Source organism: Mustela nivalis (genome assembly GCF_964662115.1).
Source record: "Mustela nivalis genome assembly, chromosome: 12".
In the NCBI taxonomy this organism is placed as follows: Eukaryota; Metazoa; Chordata; class Mammalia; order Carnivora; family Mustelidae; genus Mustela; species Mustela nivalis.
In genome coordinates, this window is record NC_139031.1 from 5,564,932 (window position 1) to 5,588,908 (window position 23,977).

The 23,977-nt window shown below is 50.5% G+C and overlaps 2 protein-coding genes across 6 annotated transcripts; both read left to right on the top strand.

Moving 5' to 3' along the window:
• Positions 1-3,804: 3,804 nt before the first annotated feature.
• On the top strand, positions 3,805-18,385 carry LOC309845459 (ATP-binding cassette sub-family F member 2). 2 transcript variants are annotated; one of them, XM_082693466.1, is made up of 15 exons: positions 3,805-3,919; positions 4,580-4,778; positions 9,195-9,407; positions 9,900-10,082; positions 10,166-10,337; positions 11,470-11,565; positions 12,393-12,495; positions 14,091-14,186; positions 14,348-14,467; positions 14,555-14,644; positions 15,008-15,118; positions 15,769-15,831; positions 16,038-16,166; positions 16,850-17,053; positions 17,755-18,385. In XM_082693466.1, exons 2-15 carry the CDS (start codon positions 4,622-4,624, stop codon positions 17,890-17,892), a joined length of 1,875 nt encoding a protein of 624 aa, XP_082549592.1. In that variant the 5' UTR covers positions 3,805-3,919; positions 4,580-4,621; the 3' UTR covers positions 17,893-18,385. The 2 variants fall into 2 exon arrangements, with proteins under 2 accessions (XP_082549592.1, XP_082549593.1); XM_082693467.1 differs by lacking the exon at positions 3,805-3,919 and adding an exon at positions 3,937-4,030.
• Positions 18,386-20,172: 1,787 nt separating this feature from the next.
• Positions 20,173-23,778, top strand: H2BK1 (H2B.K variant histone 1). 4 transcript variants are annotated; one of them, XM_082693495.1, is made up of 3 exons: positions 20,173-20,241; positions 21,367-21,525; positions 23,512-23,772. In XM_082693495.1, the coding sequence occupies exons 2-3, from the start codon at positions 21,400-21,402 to the stop codon at positions 23,746-23,748; spliced, it is 363 nt and encodes a 120-aa protein (XP_082549621.1). In that variant the 5' UTR covers positions 20,173-20,241; positions 21,367-21,399; the 3' UTR covers positions 23,749-23,772. The 4 variants fall into 4 exon arrangements, with proteins under 4 accessions (XP_082549621.1, XP_082549623.1, XP_082549622.1 ...); XM_082693497.1 differs by having other exon boundaries at positions 20,183-20,194; XM_082693496.1 differs by having other exon boundaries at positions 20,201-20,241; positions 21,313-21,525; positions 23,512-23,778.
• The last annotated feature ends 199 nt before the right edge of the window (positions 23,779-23,977 follow it).

Genomic DNA, 23,977 nt, shown 5'->3' on the forward strand with positions numbered 1-23,977 from the left:
TCGATCCCAGAACCCCAGGATCATGACCTGAGCCAAAGGCAGATTCTTAACGATTGAGCCACCCAGGTGCCCCCTGATAAGTTTACTCTTCATCCCCTTCACCAGTCTCACCCATCCCCCCCCCCCCTCTCTAGTAACCACCAGTTGTTCTCTGGGGGTTTTTTTTGTTTGTTTGTTTGTCTCCTTTTTTCCTTTGTTCATTTATTTTGTTTCTTAAATTCCACATAGGAGTGAAATCATATGGTATTGTCTTTCTCTGACTGACTTATTTCAGTTAGCATTATACCCTGGGATCCATCCATGCTGTTGCAAATGGCAAGATTACATTCTTTTTTATGGCTGAGTAATATTCTACAGTTCATCTGTATCACATTTTCTTTATTCATTCATCTTTCTGGGGACACTTGAGTTGCTTCTGTGTCTTGGCTATTGTAAATAATGCTGCACTAAACATAGAGGCACTTATATCTTTTCATATTAGGGTTTTTGTTTTCTTTAGGTAAATATCCAGTGTTGGAATTACTGGATTGTATCGTAATTCTACTTTGCATATTTTGAGAAACTGACTGTTTTCCACAGTGCTACACCACTTTGCATTCCCACCGACAGCCCACAAGAGTTTCTTATTCTCCATGTCCTTACCAACACTTGTTTCTTGTGGTTTTGATTTTAGCCATTCTGACAAGTGGGATGTGGTTTTGATTTGCATTTCCCTGAAGATTAGTGATGTGAAGCATCTTTCCAGGTATCTGTTGGTCATTTTCTTTGGGAAAAGTTCTGCTCATATCTTCTGCCCCTTTTAAGTTAGATTATTTGGATTTTTGGGGGTGTTGAGTTGTGTAAGTTCTTTATATAGTTTACTTATTAACCCTTTATTGGAGATATCATTTGCAAATATCTTCTGTGGGTTGTCTTTTTGTTTTGCTTATGGTTTCCCTTGCTGTGCAGAAGCTTTTTTATTTTGGTGTAGTCCCAATAGTTTAATTTTGCTTTTGTTTCTCTTGCCGAAGAAGACATATCTAGAAAAATATTTCTATGGCTAATGTCAAAGAGATTACTGCCTATGTTTTCTTCTAGGAATTTTATGCTTTCAAGTCTTACATTTAGGTCTTTAACCCATGCTGAGTTTATATTTGTGTATGGTGTAGGAAAGTGATCCAGCTTTTTTTTTTTTTTTTTTTTTTTTTTTTTTTTGGCATGTGGCTGTCCACTTTTCCCAACACCATTTATTGAAGAGACTGTCTTTTCCCATTGCATATTCTTGCCTCCATTGTCTCCACATGCAGTCTTTGAAATTGATGGTTATTTTACACTTACAGAACATCTCAATTCAGACTAGCCACGTTTCAAATGCTCCATGGCCATATGTGGCTAGGGACTATCACCTTGAACAACAGAGTTCCAGACCCTTCTTGGTCACTAAGTTTCTAAGTAGTTCTGGATGAGACATTTCCTTCTTTGGGTCTCCCAGTTTCTTCCTATTTTACTTTATTATTATTATTATTATTTTTTAAGTAGGCTCTACACCCAATGCAGAACTTGAACCCATGAGCCTGAGGTCAGGAATTGTACATTCCACCAACTGAGCCAGCCAGGTGCCTCTTTCTTCATATTTTAAATAAATAGCCCAGACCAAATGTTATTTTTTCCAGCACTGACCTGTGGTATTTCAAACTTAACCAGTTCTTTTCTTCTCCTCTCTACCCACATCTCTCTCACTCTCCCGCCCATTTCCCCAGTTCTTTCTCCCCCCCATACCCAGGTCTGTTCCCTGCAAAAGATCAAAACCCTAGGTGAGAATGGCAGAATTCCTACACGGCCAACAATTTTTTCTAAGCTTCTCTTGCTGTGTTGAGGGAGACTCTGCCCAGCAACTGTTGATCATGGGAAATCATGGATGTGATTAGTTGCTATGTGGGTGGCTTCAGAGAATTCACTGGTTAGTCTTTCTCAGGCCATGCCAAGCCATTTTACAGACCAGAAAATTCCACCCTCAAATCCTGGCACTGTCTCCTACCAGAAGTGTTGTCTTATTAACAACTCTGTGCTTTTGTTTCTAATATGCAAAATGTTAATACCCCCCTCAGAGTTTGGAGGGTGGGATAAATGGGATAGCATAAATGTAAGAGCATAATAAATGTTAGTTCTCTAACATTTAGAGAGTTCATTCTCTAACATAACCTGCCTGTAACCACACATTTTAATGAGGCTGGGAGAGGGAAGCATATTGTCGGCAGTACTCCCAAGAGGCTAAGTGCTTGGATGAGTGATTTTATGTAACCCACAACCATATATAACTTCTCTGCTTCATGAAGAAAGGTTTTGCAGGGGTGCCTGGGCGGCTCAGTAGGTTAAGGGTCTGCATTGCGACTCAGGTCATGATCTCAGGTTCCTGGGATTGAGCCCCACTGCAGGGGCTCTCTGCTCAGCCAGGAGTCTGCTTCTCCCTCTGACTGACTTCCCCCCTTGCTTGTGAGCATGGGAGCTCTCTCTCTCTGATGAATAAATAAAAGATTTTTTTAAAAAGTTTTTAAAATAAATGTTCCTTCTTAATTGTGAGCTCCCTGAGGTCAGGGAATAACTCGTCTCCATTAGAACTCCAGCATCTAGCTCTGAGCCTGACATATAATGGCCACTTAATTAGTGGAGGATATTCTAGAAAAAGCTATCCTCAAGGTGTGAAAGCATGAAATAGCAAGGCTTACTTGACATACACGTAGAGTCTAGTGGAACATCAAGTTTGAGGAGGAAAACTAGTTCCATGGTGAGAAGAGTTAGCTGCTTTTTTTTTTTTTTTTAACTGCGGGGGTGGGGGGCACTTTTGCAGAATGCGCTGGCACTTTTGGAGAACGTGCTCAAAGGGACTAAAAGCTTCATTTGCCTCTCTCTAGCTGTGTCACTGACGGTGGGGCGCCGCTAATCAGAAGCCTGGAGAAGTAACAGGGATCACAAAAGGTCTGCCTTGGATTTGAGGCTGCAAATTTGGGATTTACAGTGTGGGCGATGAGAAGTCCGTGAGGGATTTTAAACAGTAAGACTCAAGAGAAAAAAGGCAAGGTTACAAACCTACCAGGTGATACAGCTCAACTCAGGAAAGATGTTTTTGTTTGGTTTTTGTTTTTCTTTAAACTTCAGAGCTCTTACCACCAGACTTACACGGCTTTGACGGAACCTAACCATCCTGGAGTGTGGGGGCAACGCGGCCAAGGTTCGGCGACAACGTTCGGCGACAACGTTCGGCACCCTCTAGAAGTGTGGTTAGCACTGGACTGGCAGCTAAAATCTCGGTTCCATTAAACGAGGACGTCTTTCTTTCAAAGAGGAATTCTGTTCTTCGCAGCACCTCCGTCGTGACGCTCCTTCCTCGGCCCTCTCGTCCCAGTCGCCTCACTCTTCCCCCCTCTTTCCTCCTCCTCCTCCCTCCGCCTCCCTCCTCTCCTCTCCCCATTGTTTCGACCCACTCCCGCCCGATGCATGCTGGGAAGTGTAGTCGCTCGCCCCGCTGTTTGAGCCGGCTGGGCGGCCCTATAAACACAGTATCGGCACAGAACTCATCATATATTTTGGGAGGCGGGGTAAAGCCTGGAAGGCCCAGCCCCTTATCCGAGGAGCAGTCTGGGAGTCGCAGTTTTCCAGGGCCCAAAGTGGGCAGGTCGGCTGCTGGCTCCGGGACTCTAATCCCTCCCATCCTCGCGCATCCTGATGACGTCACGCGAGCCCGCGAGGTCCCTGCGATAGGCGGTAGTTCTCAGAAGACGTCTCTGCCCTGGCCTCCGCAACTCGAGGACAACATTTCCCAGGAGTCTGCGCGGCAGCGCGCCGACAGCCGCGCGATGCCGTGATTGGCTGGTGAGCCGGCCGCACGCGGAGGAGCCCAAGGAGCAGCTCTGTTGCGACAGAGGCCGAGCGGCGAGGCCCAGTGAGTTGGGGGAAGGGGCGCCGGGGGGAGGGTGCTGGCCGGTGAGGGGGCAGGGAAGAAGAGAAGAGGGAGGAGGGACGGGGTCGGGATGGTGGAGGCTGCGGAGGAGAAGTAAGGGCCCAGGGAGAGACGCTGACGGGCGGGGGCTGGGGAGAGTCCCGGGGGTGGCGAGTGAGGAGACCCGGAGGGGACTCACCGAGGGGAAGAGGAGTGCGTCCCGGGAAGAAGCTGGGCCCGACGGCTCGGCGGTGTGGAGGGGGACAAGGGAGAGGAGCAATGAGGCAGATGGGAGGAGGAAGCCCGGGAAAGCGAGGCGGCCGGCTGGAGCGCCGAGCGCCAAGTTGTGGGAAACCGGAGACGGGAACCTCTGCCGAGGGGGCAGAACCCGGTCCCTAACTGGAGGCCCCGAGAGGAGGAGCGTTTCCAGAAGGAGGCAGTCCGTGAGGACTGGTGGACAAAGCCGCAGGGAAGAGATGTTAAGATTAGAAGAGCGGCCCAGGACCCGAACTGGCTTGAGACACCCTCACACAATTTGGAGCGGCTGGGCAAGGGCGGAGCAGGGTGTCCGAAGCTGGAGAGGAAAATTCCTGAGCGGGATGGAGCAGGGCCCAGGCATTCTACCACAAGTTCAGGATTTGGGGGGTGTTTGCCTTTCTTCAGGCTCCCTGTAAGAACAGTTTCGTGCCCCTCTGGTTCATCACCATGCCCTCTGACCTGGCCAAGAAGAAGGCAGCCAAAAAGAAGGAAGCTGCCAAAGCACGACAGCGGCCCAGAAAGGGACACGAAGAAAACGGGGACACTGTCACAGAACCACAGGTGGCAGAGGAGAAAAATGAGGCCAATGGCCGAGAGACCACAGGTGAATTGAGGGAGACGTGGGTTCCTGGGATGGTTGCTACAACTAATGGATGCCCAGGCTGGAGTCAGAATCCTGATGCCGGCGGGCACTGGAGACAAATGTATCTGGTGCCACCAGACTTTTCATGGTGAACCAGACTGATAGAGTTGGAGCTTGTGCCCTCTTGTTCTTGATCAGGAAAACCGAACACTGGGTTCTCCCATACCTAGTGGCAAACACACGTATGCTGTTGTGCTCTCTTGGTGCTGTGCATGCAAGCCTGAGAAGGGGGTCAGTTCCTTGCCCTTTTCTCACTTTCCATTTCTAACACATGGTGGTCAGTGTGCCAGGTTCTTTGCCACATCATACCTCTGTCCTTCCAGGGGTAGTAACTTTACCAAGAGGGAAGCTTATGAATTGCATTTTTGGATTTTTCCTGGGAAAAGATGCTTTTCTGTTACTTATACTTCGGGAAGTATTTATTGAGCACGTCTGGAGTGCTAGACACCGTGCTACATACTGATGTACTTTGAACTGTCTGCTCTCTGATAACTTACAGCCCAGCTGGGGAGACATGAACAGAATTTTCCAGGCCCTGGGAGGTCTCGTCCCAGCCTTCTTTCCTGCCCCTCTGAAAATTGCCCAAACAGACCTGGTCCAACCAGATGATTGTTGTCCTTTGCCTAGCCATGACATTTTTGCCCTTATACACTAAGTTCTAATACCACAATTTTTGTGCTAGCTGTGTTTGACATTCTCTCGGGGCCCAGCTCAGGATAGCAGAACTTTCCCCATCAAACCTGACCTTTAAAATAGTACCATCCACTATACCCCTGTGCTGTCGTGTAGTATTATTTTTTATGTTGTGTCTTCTGTTTCTTCATCTAAATCGTTTGATTTTTGAGTGCAGGGATCATGTTTCTTGGGTAATACTTTTTTGTAGGTCTGACCTTGCAGATGGAGATACTAAGTAAATGTTTGAAGAGGAGAGCAAAATGACTAATACAAGTCATCACAGATAGGAATTCAGAAAAGGGAGAGAGAAAAGTGATTGAGAAGACAGAATTGAGTGGTAGGAATTGTGTCCAAAATGAGAATTATGGGAGAAAGCTGGTGCGGTAAGATCAGGCCACATGGAAGCTTTATTCCCGGTCAGTGTAGTGGAGGATTGCCAAGTTGAAAATGATGGGAATGAATGAGGAGGCTGAGTTGTGATCTCTAAAATAGAGAGGTGGGGTCCCCTCCAGGCAACCATGGTGAAGCAGTGTCTGTCATCAGCTCTCTCTGGCTGAATTGGAAAAGTAGCAAAGTGAATCCTCCTTGAGACTGTCGTCCATGGTTCCCATTACAAGTTTCTTGTTCACTTTTGCCCCTGGGAAAATAGGATTTCCAGGGAGCCCAGCTGTGGTTTACCCAGCTCAGTTATAGGAGAGCTTTGGTTTTCACCTTGCTTCCTCAGGCAGCTGCTGTTCTGAAATGTGACATCGGTTTTCTTTCCAATCCTCCTCAAACATTTCTTATTGTCAGGGACCCATGTCGTTTCTGCTCCCTCTCCCAAGACGGTCCGCTCTCCTGAGTTTGAGATTACTTGATGTTCCAGGTCATCATCCTCCAACCTTTACTGATTGCCACTGTCACACAGTCTGTCTTAGGTACTAAGGTATGGAAAGATCAAAATAAATACCAGAGAAAGTGACCTCTGACAGCTTAACCTTTAGAACGTGACACTCTTCAAAACAGACACTGGAGTTCAGCTGGGCCTTTTGTTTGAGGAGTGAGTAGAGAGGGACTTCTTGTGAAGTCTGTAGTATTCTCTTGGATGAAGTTTATTCCAGAATCCCTTTTCCATCTCTTCAGTGCTCTCACTTTTCTTTAAGTGGCAAGTGTTTCCTGGGATGCTGTGGGCTAGGAAAATGAGGTCTGTTTTAAGTCTCTTACTTTTGAAGCTTGGAAGGTGATTTAGATCCCAGATGCTGTAAGCTAAAAGAGGTCAAGAGAAAAGAGTATATGGCTTTCCCTTAATTTTGATTTTCCTCTTGCCTGAACAGATGGAATTCTAGACTAGGGATCAGCGAACTTTTTCTGTAAAGATGCAGATAGTAAATATTTGTAGCTTTGTGAGCCATATGGTCTCTTGCAGCTGTTCAGCTCTGCCATTGTAGTGGAAAGCAGCCACAGACACTCTGCAAATGATGAGTGTGGCTGTGTTCCAGTAAAACTTTATAAAAACAGGCAGTTGGCCTTTTTTTTTTTTTTTTAAGCTATCCCCTTCCTAAGCTAAGAATGGTTTTTTACATTTTTTAAAAAATGGTTACATTTCAAATGTCTTGATTTTGTCACTTAGCCCCTAAACCCTGAAATATTTAGCATCTGGCCCTTTAAGAAAAAGTTCACTAACTGCTGATCTAGATCATAAACAACTCCTTACGCAGCATCTAGAATAGGGATTGTCATGAAGTGGAGTCGTGGGAAGCCAGATAACTCAACCACATAGAAAAGAGATTGAAAGTTCCTTCACTCAGTGGAAACAAAAACTTTGATCTCCATTCAAAAAGTGTTCATCAAGCACTTATTTATAACACACTGTGCCGGGAGCTGAGGTGGATATGGAGTGCCTGCCATCTGTCTAGAGGAGCAGTCTGTGCCCTCAGTGTTGACTCCTTGAAGGTAGAGCAGGGTTAGCCCCAGGGTGCGTAATGGCACCAGCACTACTGATCACCTAACAGGTTGGGGTAATGGAGTGGCCTGAGACTAACCACCACTCGCCCCCTCTCTCGGAGTTGCTGTCCCCAAGGAAGGAGCTGTCTCCGTTCCCTCTACCTCATCTTTATTCCTCCTGAGGACAAGCACATAGTCTTCTCGCATTCAGGGATTCTGTAAAATCACTAAGGGCACATAGGTAAGGATAACAAAAACTAAAAAAAAAAAAAAAAAAAAAAATCAGAAAATTCCCATAGTAGTGTTACCTCATGTGTAATTCCTGACTCCTTCCCAAAAAGGTAAATAAATAATTTTACTCTCTTTTGGAAGAAGCTTACCAGGACTCCCTTTGCTCCCATTTCTGTCCATTTCAATAATACTTCAAAGTGGGCACCTGGTGGCTCATTTGGTTGGGCGTCTGCTTTCAGCTCAGGTCATGAGCCCGGGGTCCTGGGATCGAGCCCCACATCGGGCTTCCTGCTCAGTGGAGACCCTGTCTCTCCCTCTCCCTCTGCTGCTCTGTCTGGTTATGCTTTCTTACTCTATCAATCAATAAATAAAATCTTAAAAAAAATAATACTTCAAGGGCACTTTCCTTTCTGTAAAGGTACTATAGTGACATAGGTAAGATCACCTGGTTCAAATTCTGGCTCTGTCACTAACTGGTTTTGGGGTTTTTTTTGTTTGTTTGTTTGTTTTTACTAACTAGATTTTTTTCACCTTGGCTCTGTAATTTAACCTCTTCATTATAAAAGAGACATTATAAGTATATACCTTAATCACCTTGGCTGTGTAATTTAACCTCTTCATTATAAAAGAGATATTATAAGTATATACCCTAAGAATTAAGAATTGTAATTGTGTTGTAAGAATGTGTTGTAAGAGTTTAAGTTATATGGAGAATGATGATACAGCACAGTCTTGGGCACAGAGTAAACTCAACATTGATTAGCCAATAATATTAATCATTCTTCCCAGGCTAAAGATGTACTCATGCCAGAAAAAACCACAGCGGCACAACAGCTCGTGGTCAGTTTGCGTCTCTGAAACCCTCCAGATTTGGGAACCTCTGGTTATCCCAGCCTTAGCTCTGCGTGTGTTGATCTCTTTATGCGTTTCCTCACACTGGTCCCTTTTCCACTGCTGACAAGCACGTGTGAAATACGGAATTCCACTAGATCGTGGAATAAGAGAATTGCACTTCTGTAGTTCCTGATTTCTTTTGGGTTTGAGGAATGACTCTTTTAACACATATATATGAAGGAAAATTGGGAGTTCGAGCCATTCCCCTCATGCACTTATGTTGCTTAACAAGAGGTGTTAGAATTAAAAGAACAAGTTGTGAGGGGAAAAAATAGCCCATGAAAGGAGGGTATTAGGATACATCTGTATACAGCTTATGCGCTCTGTAAACATCTATATACAGCGTATGCGCTCTGTAAACATCTATACACAGCGTATGCGCTCTGTAAATCTTGTGAAACATCTGCGTGAGCTCCACTTGGTCTTGAACCCGGGTCCTGCAGGGCATGCCTTTTTCAGCGTTATTGGCCTTCGTATGATAACATTTGGTCACCTAAGTAAGGGGCAGAGACCACCAGTACCCAAACAGGGACTTGAACGCTGGACGCTCAGTTCAAAAGTTTGGTTCTCTACTAACTGAGCTGTCTGAATGCTCTTTGAGTGCAAGGGCGGGGTCTGTCTTACCCTTTTCCCAAACTTCTTTTCTGTACGCAGAAGTGGATTTGCTGACCAAGGAGCTAGAGGACTTTGAGATGAAGAAAGCTGCTGCTCGAGCTGTCACTGGTGTCCTTGCCTCTCACCCCAACAGTACCGACGCCCACATTATCAACCTCTCCCTCACCTTTCATGGTCAAGAGCTGCTCAGTGACACCAAACTGGAATTGAACTCAGGCCGCCGTTATGGCCTCATTGGCTTAAATGGAATTGGTGAGGCCCTTGGAAGGCGAGGTGGGAGGTGTCTCTCCTTGGCTCGCCTGTCACTCAACAAGTATTTACTTAGCACCAGCTATGTGCAAAGCAAGGAGTTTACAGTATGGGTGGGAGACCACATATGTCCAGGGAAAAGGAACTAGCAGTACAGAGCAGTATGTGGTAAGTACCACAGGAGGAGTTACAGACCGTAGGTGCTGGAGAAGTGGGTGGGGGGCAGCGGTGGTGGTGTGTGAGGCCACTGTAGGTGAACCGACTTCACGGAGGGGTGGGACCCGCACTGGAGGAATGTTGGAAAGGCAGCCCCAGAAAGCAGCGGGGGTGGGGGTAATTAATAGTAGGCTCTGACTGTATGGAAGGAAGGAAGGAAGGAAGGGCCTCAACAAAATGGTGAGGTCATGGTTTGGCTGGAGTGGAGGGACGGATAGAGGGGACTCAGACCGACCCGTGCTGAGTGTCCTCTTCCCCTTCTGTGCCCGCTCTCCTCAGGAAAGTCCATGCTGCTCTCTGCTATTGGGAAACGGGAAGTGCCCATCCCTGAGCACATTGACATCTACCATCTGACTCGGGAGATGCCCCCTAGTGACAAGACACCCTTGCAGTGTGTGATGGAAGTCGACACGGAGCGGGCCATGCTGGAGCGGGAGGCCGAGCGGCTGGCGCACGAGGATGGTAGGGCTCCAGACCTAGGGGTGGGGGTGGACCTCCTCCCAGGGAAGGCCCAGGGAGCCTCACAAGCCATTCACTGCCCACAGCGGAGTGTGAGAAGCTCATGGAGCTCTACGAGCGACTGGAAGAGCTGGATGCCGACAAGGCGGAGATGAGGGCCTCGCGGATCTTGCATGGACTGGGTTTCACTCCTGCCATGCAGCGCAAGAAGCTGAAAGACTTCAGTGGGGGCTGGAGAATGAGGGTTGCCCTGGCCAGGTGGGTTCCTTCCTCCTTCTCTACCCTCTGTAGCTCCCCATTGCCCTCAGGGTTGAACGCTTACTCCAGTTGAACTTGAGAACAGAGGCCAGCGGTCAGTAACAAGATACGACTTCAGCGGGATGGAGGGGGTGGTATGCTTGGGCTAATGAGTGAGCTTCCTGCCTGAAGTGATCTTTGTTGGGTTTCTGGCAGTGTTTGGGAGTCCTAGGATCAACCCTAGGTAAAACGGTAAAGTAGGTCCGTTTCTTTCTTCCTGACTCCCATCCTTTTTTGTGTTTCAGTCCTTCTGATCCTTGCTATGTAAAGAGAGAATATTAGGCAGTTATTAAGAACTCTGTCCTTCCCTCTTATGACCTGGACCCAAAGTGAGTTTGTAGAGACCATCATTCCCTCAGCAGTTCCCCCAGAAAGTCTCCAGTTAAATAGGTGGCTCCCTCACCCCACAGTTCCCTGCCAGGGGAGTTGGTGAGGTTTGGGGCACTGCTTTAGCGAGGCTGCCTGTGCGTTCCATGTGAACCATGGCTCCACGGGAGAGAGGATTAGCTACCTCTGGTTCCCTTGAGGAGCTCTTAGGAGTACAGGTTTCCTGGCCTCCTCTTCATATCTGTCCAGTTGGAATACTGGCATTTGGTGCCCGGAAATCTTACTTCTAAAAAGCTCTGCGCTGTGGTGACTGCAGGTCTAGGAAGCGGTGCTTTGGCCTTGCTCTTGCCGACTTGAGATTCCACCTAAGAAGAGAACATTTTCTGGCCTCCTTGCTAAAGTCTGGCAACCCCATCAGATAGCTTTAGCTTGAATACTTTCTGCCTTAATAATTGATATCCTCTATATTTTTGTCTTCCCGGTGGTCATCAACTTCAGTGTAAAAGACTTTCCAGACTTGTAAGGACTTTTACAACCTTGTCCTCAAACTGTGCCATCCTCATGCTGCTTAGCCCCATTTTCTGCCCTTTCATCTCAGTTCTGGTTTCTCTCCTAGTTCTCCCCTTTCCTCGAAGGCAGAGACCCTAGAAGAGATTTCAGGACTGAGGTCAGGCCTGACCAGGGTTGTAGGTAGAAGGCAAGGCATTGTCCTCCTGTGTAGCCCCCAGCAGACTGAAGGCGCTCTGTCTCCCTTCCTGTCCCTCAGAGCCCTCTTCATTCGCCCCTTCATGCTGCTCCTGGACGAGCCCACCAACCACCTGGACCTCGATGCCTGCGTGTGGTTGGAAGAAGAATTAAAGACGTAAGGGGCTGGGGCTGGGGGTTGGGAGAGGGCCGGTTCTGGAAGGGGGGAGTTGAGCAGAGTCTAAATGAAATGAATGGCTGGAAACTGCAGGGATAGGAGAGCAGGGGGGAAAGGAACTGAGGCCAGGCCGGTTGGAGGCCAGATTGAAAAAACGGTAAGCGCCTTTAGTGCAGGCCATTTCGTTTGATTGGTTGTTTTTAGTCTGAAACATGCCTGTTGTTTTTCTTTAACTTTCTTGGTTCTTCGCATTTGAAATACAACACCTTCATACTTCAGACATGTCTTCAGATAGTATTTTTCTCTTAACCATATTTCTATGCCTCACGTAAAGAGGGGACTCCCACTTACGATCATGGTACCGTGACATATGGCTAAAGAGCTGAGTAATGGGCATATTGTAGCAGCTCTGAGGGCAGGCTCTTAGTGGTCTCTGCCGTGACTTGGTATCATCTTTCAAACAGCCGAGTGTAGTGATTTTATCGCACCTGTTCAGTTCTGCCCACCCACCTATTAGAGACACTTATGGATTTGTTTGTGGACATACATTTATTTTACCACCATGTTAAATGACCATCTCTGCTCCATTCTGCTGAAAATTAGAAGATTGATGAAACTCACACTGAAAGGCATCAAAGTGTCATGGCAGTGGCTTGTGCGCTGGTGGCCTGGCTGGTTGCTGGGAGCCCGGAATGGGCTGTAAAATCTAAAGGGTGCTCCGGAGTAAGGATGGCAAAAGATGAAGGGTTTCTGGGTCTCTCTGCTCCACTGTTGTGAACCAGCACAGTTTTGCACACCTCCCTGACTGGTTTTCTCTGGCTTTACAGTTTTAAGCGCATCCTGGTCCTCGTCTCCCATTCCCAGGACTTTCTGAATGGCGTCTGTACCAACATCATTCACATGCACAACAAGAAGCTGAAGTATTACACGGTGAGTAGGCCCCAGCTTCTCCACAGCAACCTCTGTGCTTATCAGCTCCTTAAAGCTCTCCTTTAAAAAAAAAAAAGACCAACATTTAGTAGCCCTTTTCTACCTGTTGCTATAAAAAGATGTAGACAAGGAGTTCTGCAGCCTGTTCTATTTTAGTGTGAAAGCAGTTGTGCTCAGGTTGTAGGCCATCGACTGGCAGCCTGTGTACGTGGTGTGTGTTTGCCTTATGGTAAGGAGGTGGGCTTCTCATGGTGCCCAGGCAGGCCCTGTCACTCCCTGCCTTCTTGAATGACTACTTAACTCTGCTTCACGATAGCACTTCTACCCCGCCTTCCGTGAAGAATGGGAGTCAGGATCTCAACAGCCCACTTGTCTGCCTTTCTTTTTTTTTTTTTTTTTTTTTTTTTTTAAAGATTTTATTTATTTATTTGACAGAGAGAAATCACAAGTAGATGGAGAGGTAGGCAGAGAGAGAGAGGGGGGGGGGAAGCAGGCTCCCTGCTGAGCAGAGAGCCCGATGCGGGACTCGATCCCAGGACCCTGAGATCATGACCTGAGCCGAAGGCAGCGGCTTAACCCACTGAGCCACCCAGGCGCCCCTTGTCTGCCTTTCCTTTGCATTTTCTGTATTTCAAAAAAAGAAAGGAGTCCTTTCCATTCATCTTACACTCATGGTGGGAGTATTAATCATTTCTTATATAGCCTACCAGAGATTGCAAGGATTTTAGAAAATTTCCTGTATACATATCAGAGTTGTATTGTTAATAGTTGTTCTCTTTTGTAGGTTGCTTTTATATTTTAATATGTCTTATACTACTTTCCACATGAATACGTATGGAGTAACCTCATTCTTTTCAGTAATTGCATGATATCTCATTGTGTAGCTATCTAGTAGCTTATTTGTCAGGCCCTTTTTTTTTTTTTTTTTAAGATTTTATTTATTTATTTGACAGAGAGAGATCACAAGTAGGCAGAGAGAGAGAGAGGAGGAAGCAGGCTCCCTGCTGAGCAGAGAGCCTGATGTGGGACTCGATCCCAGGACCCTGAGATGATGACCTGAGCCGAAGGCAGCGGCTTAACCCACTAAGCCACCCAGGCGCGCTGTCAGGCCCTTTTTGATGAATATTTAGGTTGAGTCCAACTTTTTACAGATAGAAACCATGACAGTCCAACTGTGCTGTTTGCTGGGTCCTCAATCTGATTGGTCTGCTGTCTTCCTTTCTGGGTGCAGTTTCTGTAGCCCACGTGGGGCTTCATCCTTGAAGCAGGGTGGGGAGCAGTAGGAGGTGCGCTTGGAAGGCTGTGAGCCTCGTGATGTCCGTACAGTCAGGACCACTGCCAGCGCCGTGGGTGTCTTTATGGCTAACCCGAGGGTTTGCTCTGAGTCCTGCTCTGGCTAAGCTAAGAGTGAGAGGCATACAGTTTGAAAGAGCTCAGATTCTGGGTTAGGGTATGCTCTGTTAACGTACTTCCTCTTTCCGTACCGCACGGGCTTATAGCCAGGGCCAAGTGCCATGCCATCCCGTACCCCCTAAACCCTGAGAGCCGGGAGCGAGGTTAAAGCTGCCTGCCTTGCCTGGCACATTTCTCTGCAGGGTAATTATGACCAGTACGTGAAGACGCGGCTGGAGCTGGAGGAGAACCAGATGAAGAGGTTTCACTGGGAGCAAGACCAGATCGCACACATGAAGGTAGAGCTGAGCTCATGTTCTCCAGGAGAGTTGGATGAGGGTATCTGGGGAATTTGGGGGAGCGGGAAGTCCGAAGACGTTGTCATCAGTATTTACCCCACATTTAAAACAAGTTGTTTGGCACCTGCCCGTACTCCAAGCCCCTTTGTGGTCTCTTTCAGAACTACATTGCTAGGTTTGGTCATGGCAGTGCCAAGCTGGCCCGGCAGGCCCAGAGCAAGGAGAAAACACTACAGAAGATGATGGCATCGGGACTGACAGAGAGGGTCGTGAGCGACAAGGTGGGCTCCGCTTGGGTAAAGTTAGTGGCCTGTGGTGTGGCGGATAGGACACAACCTAACTTGATAAGCACCGTCTCCTCTTTCTAGACACTGTCGTTTTATTTCCCACCGTGTGGCAAGATTCCTCCACCTGTCATTATGGTGCAGAATGTGAGCTTCAAGTATACAAAAGATGGGGTGAGTACTCCTGTGTGGTCGGGAGGCTGGGGTGCATTTTATAAGATAAGCATCAACTGGCTGGGAGAGTCTGCTGCTCTTTGCTGAACCCGCCTGCTAACCCATGCGGTCACAGGCTGTTTCAGGCGTGGTAGCTCGGGTGCCACATCCAGGCTCTCACAGCGACCCCTCTTCAAGTACTTGGGAGGAAAACTGCTCAGCTGAGTTGGTGGGTGGAGGGTCGGGGTCTGTTGTGAGAGCTGCCTTCCTCCTCCACGCTCCTACCTCCTCGGGTGGTGACTGGGGACATGGCGGGGTTGATCTACCAGCCAGATGGGTGGGTGACCTAGCCTCGTGTTCCTTTCTCTCTCACACCCACCTCAGCCTTGCATCTACAACAATCTAGAATTTGGTATCGATCTCGATACGCGAGTGGCTCTGGTGGGGCCCAACGGAGCAGGGAAGTCGACTCTTCTGAAGCTGCTCACTGGAGAGGTACGGTGCCGAGTTGGGGTGTGGGATTTCGAAGAGCAGGTACTTAATGTGTGTGCGGAAGAGGGAGGGGTTCGGGCCACTAGGCTTGGAGGGGCTGAGCACGCCGGTGGTGAGTGAGCCTCTGGCGGCCAGTGAGCTGGCTTCCGGGGTGGGGGTTGTTGTCACCGGCAGTGCTGAAGTTTGGAGCTGTTTTCTCAGAGGGAGGGAGGGAAGGAGGATCTGTGCGTGTGTGAGTGTGTGAGTGTGAGTGTGAGAGAAAACATGCGTCCCGACATTTTTCCTGTCTCTCAGTTAGAGCCTTTAGAGGAACATGTGCACTTAGAGATAATGTTTTTGTTTGAGAAAACCTATGTTGTGGGTGTGTCCAAGTCCTTTGTTTTACAGGTGGTGCATTCTGTAGTAGATATTTCATGACTGAGTAGACTGTGTCGTATGTATCTTTGGTTCGCTAGAGAACATCTGTTTCAGTGGAACTTCCTAAATATTTTTAGCTTGGCCAGATTAGCAGTCTGTGAGGGGGGCTAGATTCTGTTTAGGAAGTTAGACATCTTCAGTGAACATATGCTTATTTTCCTGCTCTGCCGTGTCTGCTTCGGACCGAGTTTCCCTTTCTGTGTGCTTATCTTTCCACCTAATTCTCTTCCTTCTAGCTACTACCCACAGACGGGATGATCCGAAAACACTCACATGTCAAGATAGGGCGTTACCATCAGGTAAAGAAAGGCCAGGCCTTGGGGTACAGAGTGGTGTCCAGGCTGTGGGAAGGGGGCTGCATGAGACCAAGTCAGCTTTTGCCTGCTTCTCCTGAAATCTTGAACAGGTGCCTGGGCAGAGGCAGAGTTACTCAGCATTTAACCCAGCAGGGTTCCTTTTGAAGTGGAAAGCCAAGCACATCTGAGTGGGTTCTTTTTTCCTGTAGCATTTACAAGAGCAACTGGACTTAGACCTCTCACCTTTGGAATACATGATGAAGTGTTACCCCGAGATCAAGGAGAAGGAAGAAATGAGGAAGATCATTGGTCGATACGGTCTCACTGGGAAACAGCAGGTCAGCTGAGCAGCCCCAGATAACTGGGAGATCGGGCTGTGTGGTCCCGGAACACTGTCCTGGTGACCTGGGGTTGGGAGCTATCCCAAAAGTCGCTTCACCCCCCCCCCCTTTTTTTTTTTCCCTTAAAGTAGGTTCCACAACCAGAGTGGGGTTTGAACTCACAACCCTGACATCAAAAGTTGTTTACTTTAAAGTGTCTCCCTTTGATTCCAGCATCCAAGAGAACCCACTAGCTTTCCTTTGCCCTAGGTCATATGTATTTTAGTGTTCATGTCATCTTGTGGGGGAGGGGCAGGGATAGCTCGCTTGTCTCTGACATGCCCTGGCCCCAGACCAGCAAGATAAACCATAGTGCTTGAGGGCAAGCGAAACTGGAACCTAGAAAACGAGTTCCTGGATTTAGGTCTGGATTGAGGACCCACCAGATTGTTCCAATTAGTCACCATTTAAGTGGTGAGAGAGAGCAAGAGGATGGCCTTAGTAATGGCAGGGGCGTCAGGCTTCCACGTTTATCGCTACAGGCCTCGAGAGACTGGTAGCTGTGTCACCATCTCGCTCTGTGATCTTGGGTCTTCCCTTTTCGTAGAATGGTGATAACGTTAGTGGAGAAGCGTGGGGGGGGGGCATGCTTCTGTGGTGGGAGTAACAGCAGGTTCTATGAATGTCATGGTTCCACTCAGGTGAGCCCAATTCGGAACCTGTCTGATGGGCAGAAGTGCCGAGTGTGTCTGGCCTGGCTGGCCTGGCAGAACCCCCACATGCTCTTCCTGGACGAGCCCACTAACCACCTGGATATCGAGACCATCGACGCCCTGGCCGATGCCATCAATGAGTTTGAGGGTGGTATGATGCTGGTCAGCCATGACTTCAGACTCATTCAGCAGGTGAGGCCCCTGGCGGGAGCGGGAGTAGAGCAGACGGCGTCCGGGAGAAGCTTGGCTAGAACAGTCATGGCATGGGCGGCGGGGGGGGGGGGGGGGGGACATAATACATGTTTATTGGATGTAGGAAACGGTCTTGGTGTAAACAGGGTGATGAGCAGTTTTTATGGCTCTCTGAGAAACTTAAGAGATTCTTAGTAGAAATACTTCATGATTTTCAGTAGTGATCTGGGAATGGTAGCCCATTTGGTAGTTAGCCAGAACCGGTGAGGGAGCTGGCTGGAGAGCAGGGTGCTTTACTATTGCCCCAAGATTCTTTAGCACAGAAATAGTATTGTACTGAGGAGGATTTGGATTAGTCAAAGGGTTACCACCAGTCACTGCTGGAAAAGCTGCTGGTCATTTCCCCGAAGCTTCGGAAAAGGTGCGGTGGAGAAAAGGGAGCTGGGAGGGAAGCCTCTCAAAGGATCTAAGCCCTGCGGGGGAATGGAGATGAGGAGACACAGCAGATCTTGGCTTGGAAGGCTTTCAACCTGCTAGCTATAGGACCCTGGGTTCGGCCTCACAAAGCACCTCGAGAGGGTGAACCTGAGCTAGATATGGGGCCGGGTGGGGGGTTCTTCCTGGATTAGCCTGACAGTGGTCTTCTGGGCAGGGACGGGGAGTGCTGGCCAGGATTACTAAGCCTAAAATTTGCCTTCTAGGTTGCACAGGAAATCTGGGTCTGTGAGAAGCAGACAATCACCAAGTGGCCTGGAGACATTCTGGCCTACAAGGAGCACCTCAAGTCCAAGCTGGTGGGCGAAGAGCCCCAGCTCACCAGGAGGACCCACAATGTGTGAGCCCCTGCCCGGGCTGGGCTGGGCCTCTGGGGCCACACTCCTGCATTGCTGCAATACCCCTCCCCAGCGCCCCCCTCCGCCCCACCTGCCTTAGCTGCACTCTGTGATCTTATCTACAGCTGGACAGTACCTGTCCGTTTCCTGTCCTTCCAGTTACTTTTGTCCATGTCTGGACTCAGCTGGCTCTTCGGCCGGCTCCTTGCTGGTTACTGACCTGATAGTGATGCAGCCAGAGGCACCTGAGTGTTAGCCCAAGGGCCCACATCCTGGGCTGGCCTGTGGAAGAGCTTAGGGTCCTCGTTTTCTGGGTTTTGGTGATGTTGGAGGATACCCCCCAGCCCACCGCCCCCATTCCTTTCTGCTTCTGGTTTGGAGCTCTGGACCAGGGCTTTAGTCCTGGTCGGTTTTTAAATAATTATTTAACAGTGTAACTTTTAGACCTGCGTGACATCTACAAAGTGTCCAATAAAGAGAGAAGAAGCCATGGTCCCTACCTTCCTTTTCTGGTCTCTGGGCCCTTTACTCACCTCCTCCCCGCGGCGCCAGCGCCCCTCCCCGCAGCAAGAGCTTGGGTGGGGATTTGTGGGGTGGATGTAGACTTAAGACGAGGAGTCTTTCGGAGCTAGAATAACTCTCCTTCCTTTGATCTGAAATCGTGCCTTAGGCTATGGTCTCACAACGCACGTCAGAATCATCAGATCACCAGTCGTCAGAATCATCAGATCACCAGTCGCTGGGTCTTGCCTCAGGGTTTCTGGTTCAGTAGGTTTGGGGGAGACCAGGAATGAAAACATTTCTAGCAAGTTGCCAGGTGCTGCCGATGCTGCTCACCTGGGGGCCGAACTCGAGACCCACTCTCCTGGGACACGTTTTTCAGAGTGGTCTGAGGCTCCCTTGCTGCCACCTGTACCCCATACTTGGGGCAGGTGGTGCTTGTTAAAGTGCAGATGCCCGGCCCCGACCTATTGATTCCATCTGGTGCGGTGAGAGAGATACAGGAATGGTCAGGAATCTGCATTTTCAACAAGTTTGTGAACCACCATTCCCGGGGGGAGCTGCGGGAAGTCTTGTTACTTTATCTGTCCGTGGTCTTCATTTTTGTTAGTATGACCTAATTTACTGACCGGCCAAGGGCTCTGCGTGATCGATCTGAACTCGACTAGCACTTGCCGCCTTGGTCCACCAGGCACGGGGGTGGCTGCCGTAGTGATGCGGATTCATCACACCTCAGCAGCCGTCCCTGTGGGGAAACATACACAGCCATGATTTTTTAGCGCTGATTATAGTATGTCTAAGACTATGTAAAACAAAAACCAGTCCCAGATGGCGTCTTAAACCCCCAAGGAGCTCACGATCTAATGGGGAAGCCAGCAGTGAGGAGAGAACACGACAGGGCATAAATCAGATGCTCAATTGTGACTTGTTAGGAGACACAGAAGGATTCAAAACTTGGGGGGGGGGGGGTCTTGTGACGGCTATCCAGAAAGGATTGGTGCTCTAACTTGAACGATGAAGAGTGGGGGCGCCTGGGTGGCCCAGTCATTGGGTGTCTGCCTTCGGCTCAGGTCATGATCCCAAGGGTCCTGGGATCAAGCCCCGCATTGGGCTCCCTGCTCAGCGGGAGCCTGCTTCCCCACCTCCCCCCAAATTCCCCCTGCTTGTGTTCCCTCTCTCCCTGTGTCTCTCTGTGTCAAATAAATAAAATCTTAAGAAAAAGGAAAGGAAGAAAGAAAAGAAAGATGAACAGGAACTCAGATGGCCCTGAAGTCCAGGAGCTGCCCGGGGCAGGCGGAACGCGGAGCGTGTAGGGGAAGTCAGCGGCTGCGGCTGAGCCCTTGGCTGGAGTGAGACCGACTCCACCGCTAAGGGGCCTGCCTTTGTCGCCTTGTGCCTCAGTCAGTCCGAGCACCCAGAGACGGGTGGCGGGGAGAATGGTCTTGAAAATGAGCCGCCGGGAAGACGGGAACAGAGGAGAGCTCCTGCTACCTCAGAAAGGGAGACCCTGGGTGTGTTTGTACCAGTTGCCTTTGAAGTCCCTCAGGGTGTCCCCGGTGAAATCCTCGGGGTGCTAGGCGGGGCTTCAGAACTGGGAGAATCAGTCGTCTACGCAGCTTGCCTCTCCCAGCCACCCCCCAAAAAAAGCCAATTTCAAAAACTTCAGGAATGCTTAAAAAGCCCACTATATATATTTCTACAAAGGCCTAAAATTAGCAGCGCTTTTTTTTTTGGCTTAAGAATTCCCTCCTGGTCCTCTTAAACCTCGGCACGAAGATGCAGCCAGACGGCGGAAGCGGCTGGAGAGGTGAGCGAGGCGCGGCCGGCTCGGGCTTGCCTTCACCCCACTGGCAGGTGCGGCTCGTCTCTACCCCCCTCACCCACCTCTTCTGACTGGGAAACCCTCTCCCCCCACCACCACCCCAAGCCCGTGCTTCTCGTGCTGCTCCAGCTTCCGTAGTCACAGCACTTAACTCGCAGTATCGTTCACACGTAGGTGCAAAGCGAGAACCGCTCTGTTCAACAGCTGCTTCTTCCCTTTGCCGTCAGCTTCCCCGGGAGCCCACAGCACCCAGTGCGCCCCGCTCCGGCTCCTCCAGTCCGCCCCAATGTCCTCCCCAGCAGGCCCTCCCAGCCTGTGGCTTCCTGCCGCTTGCCTCTGGCCCTGGCCCCGGCCCCGGTTCTGCCTTCCGTCCAAGCCGCACTGCACTCCGCACACACCGATTCCACTCTGCTTTCCCCACGGACCGCCCTCTGTCCCCCCAGTTACACCGTGCCCCTCCCACCAGACCAGCACCAAATCCCCATTCCTTCCATGAAGCCATCTCTGGCTACTGTAGCCCTCACTAGTTTTCTTTTCTGTTTTTAGGATTTTATTTTACTTGTTTGAGAGAGAGAGAGAACAGGCAGTGGGGAGGGGCAGAGGGAGGGGGGGAGAGAGGGGAGCAGACTCCCCACTTCGCAAGGAACCCAATGCAAGCCTTGATCCCGGGATGCAGAAATCATGACCTAAGCCGAAGGCAGACAGAGCCCCCCAGACACCCCAGCCCTCACCAGTTTTTCTTTCCTGAGCTCTCTTCCCTAGGCCCCCTCATTAGTGCCTCCACTCTCTTTGCTGTGAGCCAGTCCGGCCCCCCCAGCTGTATTGTCGGGCTCCGTGGGGGGGGGGGGTGCCTCGGGTTCCTCCTGACACTCCCCTGCATTTCAAGTCTTGGCGAGGACCAGGACAGCCGGTGCAGAGTGATCTCATGGCACAGCTGGGTGGTGTGGCAACTCTCCCAAGTGTGTAGTCCACTGGGAGATGGTCAGCTGGGGAAGGGCCCTGGGGGAGGGCCGCTCATTCATTCGTCTCTTACAAGATTAGCCCAGAGCCTGTTCAGGACAGGGATGGGCGAGGCTCCTCCCCTCCCGCCCCCTCCCTCCCAGGTGCTGGCCCCCAGCCCCACCTGGTGGGCAGCAGACTCCATAAAATGCCCCAAGGAGCAGGAGGCAGCCGTTAGGAGGAGCCGCAGGATGAGCTCGGAGCATGGCCAGCAGCCGCAGCCGGGGGGCCGAAGGGGCCGTGGTGATAAGAAGTCCAGAAGGCGAGGCCGGCGCAAGGAAACCTACTCAGTGTATATCTACAAGGTGCTGAAGCAGGTGAGAGCGGGGAGCCCACGAGGGTGTGCGTGCGCGTGCGGGTGTGTGGAGCGCACTGGCAGAAGAGCCTAGAGAGAGCACTGGACAGAGAGTCCTACTCCGCTTACTCCTGGCACTGCGGTGGGTGGCCTCAGGCACACCGTGCCCGTCTCGAGGTGGCCTCGCTCCAGTTCAGGTCCCTACAACTGCTCAGTGTGTGTCGCGCCCCGGAGATGGGCAGGAGACCTTTAAAGCACGCCACCACCGCCCAGAAGCTCATGGGGCTTTGGGCGGACAAGATGATGATGGGTGGGACTAGGTGGGACATAATTGAGACAGGGAGGACTGTAAGAAGTGTGGGGCCGAAGGGTGATCGAATCCCAAACCCAGTACGGTACAAACAAGAAGCCCTAGCAGTGGGGGCCGGAGCACGGAGCCACGCGTGTGAGCTGAAGTCCTGGGGAAGGCCTTCCAGCCACACAGCACTCGGGCCCCGAGGAGCTACAGGATTGGTCTACTGCCCAGACCTGGAACACAAAGTCCATAAAGGCTCAGTGCATCGACTGAGTCCCGTGAGCTGAGAGCTGCAGAGCTCAGGCACCCCCCGGCTCTGAGCAAGCCGGTCACCTACTTCGGCTTGTCCTGTCTCTTAACCCAGGGGTACTAGGGATGCTTGCTGTTCCCAGCCTCGCAGAGCACCTGTGAGAAGCGCCTACTCCCGGTGCTGGCTCACTGACAGACATTTGGGGGCATCAGCGGGCACCCGACTGGTCAAGGGCACCAGGCACCCTCGCCTCCCAGCCTCTTCCTCACTCAGCAGAACCAGGGCCGGGAGCCGGCAGAACAATGGTCTTGGCTGCCTTGCGTCTCTGCCACCTGCTGGAGTCTTACCCCTTGGTGAGACTAGATCCTAGACGAGGAGTCTGTCTCCAGTCGTTGTCCCAGTAGCAGTTTCAGCGACCTGACAACTTGGGTCTCTGGGAATGCTTTTGTGGGGTCAGGGTGAGGTTGGGACCAGCACTGTCATAGACAGGCCGGAAGGCAGCAGCAGAGGACAGACTCCAGCGACCGGCAGAACGTGGGGGTGGGAGGGAGCACTGGTGAGCTCGGCTGCATCACCTAACCTTGGGGTGCAACTGTGAGGCGAGGGTTGGCCCTGGGTTAGACTGGTGAGGGAGAGCTACTGGGGGACTCACCCATGGGCTGTGAAACTCACTGTGACCCCTCAACCCCAAAGAGAAAAAGATGTGATGACAACGAGGGGTTCAGGCTCGGGTCCCCTGCTGCCGGTGACATCAAGAGACTGGGGAGAGCCCGAGTTCCACTCCTGTCTCCACCACTGGCCTGACGTGTGTTATTGGCAGTGACCGCTCCCTTCGGAGGGAAACACCTCATGTCTGCCCACTCTCACGTTCTGATTGTTATCAGGCCCCTACCCCTTGGGTTATTGGAGGTCACCTACTTCAAAAGCTTGTGTGACAGAGGAGGAAACAGAGGCACAAAGAAAAGTGCCCCACTGGAGGTTGGGCAGTGATTCACAGTAGGGTCACAGATCCCTGGTGTTCTGACCCCTAGTCTGGTGCTGGGATCGTGTCACACAAGCGTGCTCTGGGACCATTATTTGGTAATGCCGACTTACGTGCATAAACCCTTGGATGCGGTGGCAGTCCCACCTCCGGGAGCTTTGCGGCTAGGAGTCCGTTTCTGGGGGTAACGCTTTGCAGATACATTAAAGGAGAAAACCAAACGCTGTGCAACTGTTTCCATTTCCCAAAGATTGATGCTGACATGTGGCTCCTAGGAGGAACATAATAACATTACTTTTTGCAGTTGGGAAAAACTTTTAACTCGGATATAGTAGTAAAAAACCCATCCCTGTTTCGGTGGCTTGGCCTCCGGAGAGAGGCTGGTGAGGCAGCCTTGCAGTCCCGAGCTTGAGCCCGGGGCTGGGGCCGCCGCGTCAGGCAGAGCCTCCTCCTTAACCGAGCGGTTCTGCTGTTTCTCCAGGTGCACCCAGACATTGGCATCTCTTCCAAGGCCATGAGCATCATGAACTCGTTTGTGAATGATGTGTTCGAACGTCTGGCTGGCGAGGCTGCCCGGCTGGCCCAGTACTCGGGCCGAACCACACTGACCTCCCGGGAAGTCCAGACGGCCGTGCGCCTGCTGCTGCCCGGGGAGCTGGCCAAGCACGCTGTGTCTGAGGGCACCAAGGCCGTCACCAAGTACACCAGCTCCAAGTGACCCGGGGCCGAGCGTTTAATAAAGAGTGAACTGCTCCCGTGCACTGTGGTGATTTGAAAAGGGGAGGTGCGGTGTGCGGCAACAGTGTTGTCACTTTTTATGGCTACAGGGGGAGTAATACTCATAATTTTTAAATACTGCTTTCTGAGTGTGGCCCCCGGGCAGCACAGGGGCAAAGTTGTAACTTGAACTTTAGCAGGACTTGGGATCTGGATTAGAATCCCCGATC